The sequence below is a fragment of the Petromyzon marinus genome, unplaced genomic scaffold (genome assembly GCF_048934315.1).
Source record: "Petromyzon marinus isolate PM22_M1 ecotype Great Lakes invasive population unplaced genomic scaffold, UKy_Petmar_22M1.pri1.0 PM_G_Scaffold_51, whole genome shotgun sequence".
Taxonomy (NCBI): domain Eukaryota; kingdom Metazoa; phylum Chordata; class Hyperoartia; order Petromyzontiformes; family Petromyzontidae; genus Petromyzon; species Petromyzon marinus.
Genome location: NW_027423004.1, coordinates 1,255,683 through 1,268,683, shown reverse-complemented (window position 1 = coordinate 1,268,683; position 13,001 = coordinate 1,255,683). Strand labels below are relative to the sequence as shown.

The window sequence follows — 13,001 nt, the reverse complement described above, 5'->3', positions numbered from 1 at the left end:
GCAAGCCGCAAAACGGCTAAGCACCTTCCCTCTTGACAACCAACGCACATTGCTGTGCAAAAGCAGACCAGGATAGTTATTTACAACTTCATCCAGCAGTGTTTTAAACTGGCGATCATTTAAGGCTCGGGCAACAATAAAGTTGATCACACGAATGACCAGCGACATCACTTCGCCAAACTGCCTGTCACACATCTGAGCACAAAGTGCCTCTTGGTGTATAATGCAATGGAAACTTAGGATGGGTCTATTTTCATGTTCACGGAGAAGCGCCACAAATCCTTTGTTTTTCCCCACCATACACGGAGCACCATCAGTACACACTGAGAGAAGTTTATCCATAGGTAGACTTTTTTCTTGAGCAAACTCCATGAAAGACTTGAATAAATCCTCACCTCTTGTGGACCCTTTTAATGGCAGAACAGCAAGACTTTCTTCGCGCAGTGTGTCACCAACAGCATATCTTGCAATCACGCTGAACTGCGACAAATGGCTCACGTCTGTTGACTCATCCAAAGCCAGAGAAAAGAACGGCGCTGCATTTATGTCCTTCACTTGCGTTTCCTCCACTTTGTTTGCCATCACGATGGTACGATCATGAACAGTTCTTGCCGACAGAGGCATGTCTTGTATCCGTTTGATTATCTTGTCTTTGTTCGGAAGATCATCAAAAAGTTCATTGGCTACATCCAGCATGAACGTTTTAGCATACTCGCGATCTGTGAATGGTTTTCCGTTCCTCACTATTGCTAAAGAACCAGCAAAGCTAGCCGAATTATAATCACCTTGCCGGGTCCATACGCGGAGTTGCTGCTGGCTAGCTTGCACCCTGCTCAGAAGCTCTTGGCACGCTTTCTTTCTGCTGTCTCCCGCAGGGTATTTTGATGCAAAGGTAGCGTGGCGCGTGCCGAAGTGCCGCTTTACATTCGACCGTTTCAACGATGTAATTTTGTCATTGCAAATTAGACACACCGCAGAACCCGCTCTCTCCACAAAGGCGAATTCTTCGGTCCATTCGTCCTGAAATGTACGATACTCGTCGTCTTTTTTTCTTTTCGCCATCTTCTTCGTCGAAGGGTTAGCTTTGAGCTAATGACCGAGCAGACGCAGTCTCAGACTGATTCAAAAGGGGGCGTTTACCTGTTTTACCCAGCAACGGCAAACGTAGGCCAGTATCATCCAATTAAAATAATGGACAATTGCTCCTGCAGCCCTGAACAGGACATGCGCAGTGAAAAATCGATGGATGGATTAAAACAAGTGAGAATATTTTGTTTTATCTGCGAGCCATATGCAATCATCAAAAGAGCCACATCTGGCTCGCGAGCCATAGGTTCCCGACCCCTGCACTACACTATAGTACACACTATACTATAGTATACAGTATACACTACACTATAGTATACAGTACACACTATAGTATACACTAAACTATAGTATACACTACACTATAGTATACAGTACACACTACACTATAGTACACACTACAGTATAGTATATAGTACACACTGCACTGTAGTATACACTACACTATAGTATACACTATAGTATACAGTACACACTACACTATAGTATACAGTACACACTACACTATAGTATGCAGTACACACTACAGTACACTATAGTTTACAGTACACACTACACTATAGTACACACTACAGTATAGTATATAGTACACACTACACTGTAGTATACAGTACACTATAGTATACACTACACTATAGCATACACTATAGTATACAGCACACACTACACTATAGTATACAGTACACACTACACTATCGTACACACTACACTATAGTATATAGTACACAATACACTGTAGTATACAGTACACACTACACTATAGTACACACTACACTATAGTACACACTACACTATAGTATACAGTACACTACACTATAGTACACACTACAGTACACACTACACTATAGTACACACCACACTACAGTACACACTACACTACAGTACACTATAGTACACACGACACTATAGAACACACTACACTATAGTATACACTATAGTATACAGTACACACTACACTATAGTACACACTATAGTACACAGTACACACTACACTATAGTATTCAGTACACACTACACTATAGTACACACTACACTATAGCATATAGTACACACTACACTGTAGTATACAGTACACACTACACTACAGTACACACTACACTATAGTATATAGTACACACTACACTGTAGTATACAGTAGACTACACTATAGTACACACTACACTATAGTACACGCTACACTATAGTACACACTACACTATAGTACACACTACATTACACACTACACTATAGTACACACCACACTACAGTACACACTACACTATAGTACACACTACACTGTAGTATATAGTACACTACACTACAGTACACACTACACTATAGTACACACTACACTATAGTACACACTACACTGTAGTACACACTACACTATAGTACACACTACACTATAGTACACACTACACTGTAGTACACACTACACTATAGTGCACACCACACTACAGTACACACTACATTACAGTACACACCACACTACAGTACACTATAGTACACACGACACTATAGTACACACTACACTATAGTATACAGTACACACTACACTATAGTACACACTACAGTATAGTATATAGTACACACTACACTGTAGTATACAGTACACTACACTATAGTATACACTATAGTATACAGTACACACTACACTATAGTACACACTACACTATAGTATATAGTACACACTACACTATAGTACACACTACACTATAGTATATAGTGCACACTACACTGAAGTATACAGTACACTATAGTATACACTACACTATAGTACACACTATAGTATACACTACACTATAGTACACACTACACTATACACAACACTATAGTATACACTACACTATAGTACACACTACAGTACACTATAGTACACACGACACTATAGAACACACTACACTATAGTATACACTATGGTATACAGTACACACTACACTATAGTACACACTATAGTACATAGTACACACTACACTATAGTATGCAGTACACACTACACTATAGTACACACTACACTATAGCATATAGTACACACTACACTGTAGTATACAGTACACTACACTACAGTACACACTACACTATAGTATATAGTACACACTACACTGTAGTATACAGTAGACTACACTATAGTACACACTACACTATAGTACACGCTACACTATAGTACAAACCACACTACAGTACACACTACACTATAGTACACACTACACTGTAGTATATAGTACACTACACTATAGTACACACTATACTGTAGTATATAGTACACTACACTACAGTACACACTACACTATAGTACACACTACACTATAGTACACACCACACTACAGTACACACTACACTATAGTACACACTATACTGTAGTATATAGTACACTACACTACAGTACACACTACACTATAGTACACACTACACTATAGTACACACTACACTGTAGTACACACTACACTATAGTGCACACCACACTACAGTACACACTACATTACAGTACACTATAGTACACACGACACTATAGTACACACTACACTATAGTATACAGTACACACTACACTATAGTACACACTACAGTATAGTATATAGTACACACTACACTGTAGTATACAGTACACTACACTATAGTATACACTATAGTATACAGTACACACTACACTATAGTACACACTACACTATAGTATATAGTACACACTACACTATAGTACACACTACACTATAGTATATAGTGCACACTTCACTGAAGTATACAGTACACTATAGTATACACTACACTATAGTACACACTATAGTATACACTACACTATAGTACACACTACACTATACACTACACTATAGTATACACTACACTATAGTACACACTACACTATAGTATAAAGTACACACTACACTATAGTATACACTACACTATAGTACACACTATAGTATACACTACACTATAGTACACACTACACTATACACTACACTATAGTACACACTACACTACAGTACACACTACACTATAGTATACACTACACTATAGTATACACTATAGTACACACTACACTACAGTACACACTATAGTATACAGTATACACTACACTATAGTATACACTACACTATACACTACACTACAGTAAACACTACACTACTGTAGCGACTCACTCCGAGATGGGGTTCTTAAGACACCGCCTTCATTTCTACACGTAAGGGAACCCCAGACGCCCTGCGCGCTGACTGCAAGTCAGCCGCACGTCCATCGCGTGGAGGTACTGCCTCGCTAGCGCAGTCGGCAGGCTGCCTGGCCAGCCAGCTAGCGACGTCGCCTAAAGGTGGTCGAGACCTGGGACGTGCGGTCACGGGAGGCAGGGGAGGCAGAGCCTTTACCTGTCATGCCACAATGAAAATAAGCTGTTACTAAAAGTAAAAAAAAATCTGATCAAATAAAGATTACGTTTTTCCCACTGATCTGTGTTATGCCATTTCTGTATGACTCCACGATCATTTTTTACAGTTAAAATCGCCAAATTTGCGGAGCTCCGCTGCAAATACAGGGAGGGGTGAGAGGTGAGGCAGCGACGAGCTCAGCCTCCCCTCTGATTGTGCAACCCCTCAATAACTGGATGGAGCGCGGGCAATAAGCGCGTGCCTGTTACTGTCTCAATATGTCACTAATGTAATGTTTGTAGACCCCTTCATTTCATGTCCTCGCCTTCCATAGTCCAGGTAACTTACTTCACGTATGTGTATAAAGATATTTAGACTCGCTGGTCTCATCGTGAAACTGCAATGAAAAAGCATCGGGGGAGGCAGCTATCACATCTGCCTCACTGAGGGGGACGTGTCTAACACGCCTCCTCAGTGAGGCCACGCCCCCTCTCAGTGAGGCCACGCCCCTCTCAGTGTGTGAATCTGGCTCTGACACTGGCCAGTGCCTGCCTAGCCATTGACCTCACCGCACGTCACTGGTCGAGACGAAGGGCGACACTGCCAGCAACGGCCCCGGGCCCCTCTCATATCCTGGCAAGGGCGGGGCGAGGTCACGCCCTAGCCACGCCCTACATAGCCACGCCCTACCTAGTCATGCACTACCTAGCCGTGCCCTACATAGCCGCGCCCTACATAGCCGCGCCCTACCTAGTCACGCCATACCTAGCCACGCCCAACATAGCCACGCCATACCTAGCCACGCCCTACCTAGTCGCGCCCTACCTAGTCACGCCCTACCTAGCCACGCCCTACCTAGCCACGCCCTACGTAGCCACGCCCTACCTAGCCACGCCCTACCTAGCCACGCCCTACATAGCCACGCCCTACCTAGTCACGCCCTACCTAGCCACGCCCTACATAGCCACGCCCTACCTAGTCACGCCCTACCTAGCCACGCCCTACCTAGTCACGCCCTACCTAGTCACGCCCTACCTAGCCACGCCCAACCTAACCACGCCCTACCTAGCCACGCCCTACCTAGCCACGCCCTACCAAGCCACGCCCTACATAGCCACGCCCCCCCCCCTTCTAGAAGCGACTTGCGGGTTCTCGGCTTCCAGATGGACCCCTGTCCTGGGCTCCCCACGTGATCTCCTCACGCCGACGTGTGCACTGCCCCCTGCCGTCAGTGCCCCTTACACCGTCACAAACCCGCGTTATTACACTACACTATACACTGCAGTACATACTATAGTACACACTACACTACAGTACACACTATAGTATACAGTACACACTACACTATAGTATACAGTACACACCACACTACAGTACACACTACACTATAGTACACACTATAGTATACAGTACACACTACACTATAGTATACAGTACACACTACACTATAGTACACACTACACTATAGTATATAGTACACACTACACTGTAGTATACAGTACACACTACACTATAGTACACACCACACTACAGTACACTATAGTACACACGACACTATAATACACACTACACTATAGTACACCCTACACTATAGTATACACTAGAGTCTACACTATAGTACACGCTACACGTATAGTTCCAACGTGCACACACACACACTGCAGTGTAGTGAAATATGCCGTGCGCACAGTTGGCCGAGGGGCAAGTCGATGCGCAGTGTGCAACACGTGAGGGTCGTTGATGTGGGTGGTGGTGATGATGGTTGATGTGGGTGGTGGTGATGATGGTTGATGTGGGTGGTGGTGATGATGGTTGATGTGGGTTGTGGTGATGATGGTTGATGTGGGTGGTGGTGGTGATGATGGTTGATGTGGGTGGTGGTGATGATGGTTGATGTGGGTGGTGGTGATGATGGTTGATGTGGGTGGTGGTGATGATGGATGATGTGGGTGGTGGTGATGATGGTTCATGTGGGTGGTGGTGGTAATGATGGTTGATGTGGGTGGTGGTGATGATGGTTGATGTGGGTGGTGGTGATGATGGTTGATGTGGGTGGTGGTGATGATGGTTGATGTGGGTGGTGGTGATGATGGTTGATGTGGGTGGTGGTGATGATGGTTGATGTGAGTGGTGGTGATGATGGTTGATGTGGGTGGTGGTGATGATGGTTGATGTGGGTGGTGGTGATGGTGGTTGATGTGGGTGGTTGTGATGATGGTTGATGTGGGTGGTGATGATGATGGTTGATGTGAGTGGTGGTGATGATGGTTGATGTGGGTGGTGGTGATGATGGTTGATGTGGGTGGTGATGATGTGGGTGGTGGTGATGTGGGTGGTGGTGATGATGGTTGATGTGGGTGGTGGTGGTGATGATGGTTGTGGTGGTGGTGATGTGGGCGGTGGTGGTGGTGATGGTTCATGTGGGTGGTGGTGATGATGATGGTTGATGTGGGTGGTGGTGGTGATGGTCGATGTGGGTGTATAGATGTTGTGTGTGTAGTGTATAGTGTAGTGTATGTGTTGATAGCTATGTATATAGATGTGTGTAGTTTATAGTGTAGCGTATAGTGTAGTGTATGTGTTGATAGCTACACTACACTATAGTACACACTACACTAGAGTACACACTACACTATAGTACACACTACACTATAGTACACACTACAGTACACACTACACTATAGTACACACTACACTGTAGTATACAGTACACTACACTATAGTACACACTACACTATAGTACACACTACACTATAGTACACACCACACTATAGTACACACTACACTATAGTACACACTACACTGTAGTATACAGCAGACTATACTATAGTACACACTACACTATAGTACACACCACACTACAGTACACACTACACTATAGTACACACTACACTGTAGTATACAGTACACTACACTGCACACTACACTATAGTACACACTACACTACAGTATACAGTACACTATAGTACACACTACACTGTAGTACACACTACACTATAGTACACACTACACTGTAGTACACACCACACTACAGTACACACTACAGTACACACTACACTACAGTACACTATAGTACACACGACACTATAGTACGCACTACACTGCAGTATACAGTACACACTACACTACAGTACACACCACACTACAGTACACTATAGTACACACGACACTATAGTACACACTACACTATAGTACACCCTACACTATAGTATACACTAGAGTCTACACTATAGTACGCGCTACACGTATAGTTCCAACGTGCGCACACACACACACTGTAGTGTAGTGAAATACGCCGTGCGTACAGTTGACCGAGGGGCAAGTTGATGCGCAGTGTGCAACACGTGAGGGTCGTTGATGTGGGTGGTGGTGATGATGGTTGATGTGGGTGGTGGTGATGATGGTTAATGTGGGTGGTGGTGATGATGGTTGATGTGGGTGGTGGTGATGATGGTTGATGTGGGTGGTGGTGATGATGGTTAATGTGGGTGGTGATGATGATGGTTGATGTGGGTGGTGGTGATGATGGTTGATGTGGGTGGTGGTGAAGATGGTTGATGTGGGTGGTGGTGATGGTGTGATTGATGTGGGTGGTTGTGATGTGGGTGGTGGTGATGATGGTTGATGTGGGTCGTGGTGATGGTGGTTGATGTGGGTGGTGGTGATGATGGTTGATGTGGGTGGTGGTGATGATGGTTGATGTGGGTGGTGGTGATGATGGTTGATGTGGGTCGTGGTGATGGTGTGGTTGATGTGGGTGGTTGTGATGTGGGTTGTGGTGATGATGGTTGATGTGGGTGGTTGTGATGTGGGTTGTGGTGATGTGGGTGGTGGTGATGATGGTTGATGTGGGTGGTTGTGATGTGGGTGGTGGTGATGATGGTTGATGTGGGTCGTGGTGATGATGGTTGATGTGGGTGGTTGTGATGTGGGTTGTGGTGATGTGGGTGGTGGTGATGATGGTTGATGTGGGTGGTTGTGATGTGGGTGGTGGTGATGATGGTTGATGTGGGTCGTGGTGTTGATGGTTGATGTGGGTGGTTGTGATGTGGGTGGTGGTGATGGTGTGGTTGATGTGGGTGGTGGTGATGATGGTTGATGTGGGTGGTGGTGGTGATGGTTGATGTGGGTGGTGGTGATGTGGGTGGTGGTGGTGATGGTTGATGTGGATGATGATGGTTGATGTGGGTGGTGGTGATGTTGGTGGTGGTGGTGATGGTTGATGTGGGTGGTGGTGGTGATGGTTCATGTGGGTGGTGATGATGATGGTTGATGTGGGTCGTGGTGATGATGGTTGATGTGGGTGGTTGTGATGTGGGTGGTGGTGATGGTGTGGTTGATGTGGGTGGTGGTGGTGATGATGGTTGATGTGGGTGGTGGTGGTGATGGTTGATGTGGGTGGTGGTGATGTGGGTGGTGGTGGTGATGATTGATGTGGGTGGTGGTGATGTTGGTGGTGGTGGTGGTGGTGATGGTTGATGTGGGTGGTGGTGGTGATGGTTCATGTGGGTGGTGATGATGATGGTTGATGTGGGGGTTGGTGGTGATGGTTGATGTGGGTGTATAGATGTTGTGTGTGTAGTGTATAGTGTAGTGTATGTGTTGATAGCTATGTATATAGATGTTGTGTGTGTAGTGTATAGTGTAGTGTATGTGTTGATAGCTATGTATATAGATGAGTGTAGTTTATTATGTAGTGTATAGTGTAGTGTATGTGTTGATAGCTATGTATATATGGTGTGTATAGTTTATAGTGTAGTGTATGTGTTGATAGCTATGTATATAGATGTTGTGTGTAGTTTATAGTGTAGTGTATAATGTAGTGTATGTGTTGATAGCTATGTATATAGATGTTCTGTGTAGTTTATAGTGTAGTGTATAATGTAGTGTATGTGTTGATAGCTAAATAGAAGCATTGTTTCACTCTGTCCCATGTGTGTGTCTCTCTCTGTGTCTCTGTGCTGGCTCTCTCTGCTTGAATGTCAGTATATGTGTCTGTGATCTGTACTCTATCACTTTTAACCTATAATTTAGCAATCTTTGAAATAACTTAATCAGCCAGACCATGCGTTAATTGTGTTTTGACCGACCCTCTGTGCTGCATTATATTGTTTCCAAAATTTTACTAAATCTTGTTTCAATTTGATGTGCTTCTCCATCTCTCTGTGTTTCCTCTCTCCCTTAAATTTAGCTCTTCTATACCTAATGATGATTGCTTGCTTTGCAATCGAAACGTCGTATGCTATCATGTAATTTTATTTCATTATTATTTCTTATTTCTACGTGACTTTACCGAAAAAAACAAAGAGTATTTTCAACCGCAAGTTCAAAAGTTCAAGTTTCAACCGCAAGTCCAAAATTTCAAGTTTCAACCGCAAGTCCAAAAGTTCAAGTTTCAACCGCAAGTTCAAAAAATGCAAGTTTCAACCGCAAGTTCAAAAGTTCAAGTTTCAACCGCAAGTTCAACAGTTCAAGTTTCAACCGCAAGTCCAAAAGTTCAAGTTTCAACCTCAAGTTCAAAAAGTTCAAGTTTTAACCACAAGTTCAAAAGTTCAAGTTTCAACCGCAAGTTCAAAAGTTAAAGTTTCAACCGCAAGTCCAAAATTTCAAGTTTCAACCTCAAGTTCAAAAAGTTCAAGTTTCAACCGCAAGTTCAAAAGTTCAAGTTTTAACCGCAAGTTCAAAAGTTCAAGTTTCAACCGCAAGTTCAAAAGTTCAAGTTTCAACCGCAAGTTCAAATTTCAAGTTTCAACCGCAAGTCCAAAAGTTCAAGTTTCAACCGCAAGTTCAAAAGTTCAAGTTTCAACCGCAAGTTCAAAAGTTCAAGTTTCAACCGCAAGTTCAAAAGTTCAAGTTTCAACCGCAAGTTCAAAAGTACAAGTTTCAACCGCAAGTTCAAAAGTTCAAGTTTCAACCGCAATTTGAAAGGCACCACGGGCGTGAGGTGGCGGCTCTCCCTGCTGGTGGAGTTGGCATGGTGGGCAGCTCTGCCAGTCGCCCCCCCACCCACCCAGTCAGTTGACCTCCCCACCACAATCCGAATTGTCTTGCGACCTCCTGCCGCGTGAGCTTCTGCCATTCCACTTTGGCTCCTCGCTCGTTCGTTCCGCCACAGGTTGCCATTGCGACGTCGCTCCGTGACATTGCCACTAGGCGGGGCTTCCCATGAAAGTGATAAAACTGTCTCATCTACCGGCGGCGGGCGCTTATAGACAATACGACTTTTTTTTTGAAACACGACAAAACAATTTGCGGGAAAAGTTAATTTTTTTATTAGAAAAGTAATTTGTCATCTCGAGCTGCTTTGTGGGGCGATGTCCCAACTCCCCCTTAGTGGATGAACCAACGCAGCAGCCCCCAGGTAGTGATTACATAAAGAGCCTCAACTCAGCGCACAACTCAAACGCCTGGAGACGTGGCAGCAGCAGCAGTCGAATCACGGCCGCACGCAGCAGCAGCAGCAGTAACGGCGTCATCCAGCAGCGGAGAGAGGAGCTGACCAGGGATTGTGTAAGTCGTCGGCCCTGCCTCCACTATAGTCTGTGTGGTTAGTAAAGAACACGAAGAGACGATGTGATGCAGCCACGACCGTCAATTACCCCTACAGGCCGGCAGGTGTCACCCTGTCATTACACAAGTTAAGGGATCAAAGAGGAGGCACGCGAACAACAAACGAGCACGGGGAAGACGCAGGTCGTCGCGAGCGGGGGAAAAACAATAGAAAGTGTTAAAACCGACGGGGGAGCGCCGTGAGAAAAATCCAACGGGACACGAGAGGCAAACGCTGAGACCCCGAGTGGAGGACGCGCCAGCGAACACGACTACAACCGAGTGGGAGGAGACGGCGGCGGAATCGGCGTTGGCGTTGGCGGTGAGAAGGCGTCGCCGTGAATGGAGGCCACCGCCGCCGGAGACGACAAGCTGGGCAGGGGGAGAGAAGGGAGTGGAAGGTGACGAGGGTGGAACACCGACCACCGGGCAGACCCTCATTGGGACCGTGAGAAGGCCAAAGTGGTCGCGACGTTTGTGCCGCCCGCTCTCGTTTCCTGTTTTTGTTTTACCGGGAAGCGGTGCGCGTCATCATCACGTCGCCCCAGTGCTAGCGATGCTTACTACACAACGCACCGGGTACTCGTTTGAGGCCGAGTCGACCTAGTGGAGGCCCAGGACCGGTTCAGATAATCGTCATTGGTGTTGGCCGTGAGCGGGAATCAAATCCGGTGTCGCCGGGTTCGTAGGGCGGCGTGCTGACCACTATACCACCGCTCCCCACACGCACACACACACATACACACATACACACACACATACACACACATATACACACACACATACACTATCGCTACACTATCGCTCACACATACACACATGCACACACACACATACATACACACGTACACACATACGTACACACATACATACATACACACATACATACATACACACATACACACACATACATACACACACATACACACACACATACACACACACATACAAACATACATACAAACATACACACACATACACACATATACAAACATACATACACACATACACACACATACACACATACACACACATACATACAAACATACATACAAATATACACACACATACACACATATACAAACATACATACACACATACACACACATACACACATACACACACACATACACACACATACACACATACATAACAACAACCGCCATTCGCCACTAAGTGGCGGTGACGTCACCACGACGCTTGTGCCAGGCCATGCGCACCTTGAGGCCACGTGGAGTGTCTAACGCCAGCTGGCAGGAGGTCACGGGACAGACCCAGCAGGTGCCACGGGTCGACTGACAGAACATGCTCTTCTGTCACTATGTAGTTCAGCAGATGTTCTTGCTTGCATCCATGATGGTGCGTGGATGCGCCGATGCCGGAACAGCGTGTTGGTAATGACAAGCCCATGGGCTGCACAAAAATTTAGCAGCCTCCTGCCGCTGTTATTGAGCTGATCTGGCTCATGCCTTCCAATCACTCCAGACCAGGTGACAGCATCATGACCAACTCAGGTGAGCACCTTTGACAGGTGCTCACCTGACTCATCGGCCTTGCCTGCATCCCTCCACGGATGTTCGTCTTCGGTGGGGGCATAACTAACCACGACCACCACTCCTTGCCTCCGGTTGATGGGAAGGCGAGCCCAAAGTAGCCTGGGGCTTACAGCTTCCCACACCTCACCGCCACGCTTCCACGCCCCTTTCATTCTTTTGTTTAGATAGAAGAGCCACTCGCTCTCTGTTGTTTAGCAGTCTCCTGCCCCGAGTAGAGGACTATCCACCCCTCATGGTGGCAGGAGCCAGAGCCGGTCTACCGGACCTGCTGAATATCGCAGAGATCCAGGCGGTTCTGGTCCATCTCCCGACAGAGGAGTGGCAGCCTCTCCTCCGCAGTGAGCGTTCGAACATTCCACGTGGCCACGCGTAGTGGTTTTTTGTTGTTGTTTCTGGAGGAGCTCCGATGGTGAGGATTCAGTCTCCCGGCTCCGCCAAATGGGGTTTTGGCCAGGAGATGTCATAGATGCCTGTCCT

The 13,001-nt window shown here is 45.8% G+C and overlaps 1 protein-coding gene across 2 annotated transcripts in view; it reads right to left on the bottom strand.

Annotated features, from left to right (window-relative positions):
* Window positions 1-10,448: 10,448 nt before the first annotated feature.
* Window positions 10,449-13,001, bottom strand: part of LOC142917458 (ephrin type-A receptor 5-like) — a 42,126-nt gene continuing 39,573 nt past the window's right edge. For both annotated transcript variants that reach the window (XM_076062141.1, XM_076062142.1), the window contains one exon: window positions 10,449-11,340. In XM_076062141.1, coding sequence (XP_075918256.1) covers window positions 11,241-11,340 — 100 coding nt within the window. In that variant the 3' untranslated portion in view covers window positions 10,449-11,240. The remainder of the gene's footprint in view (window positions 11,341-13,001) is intronic.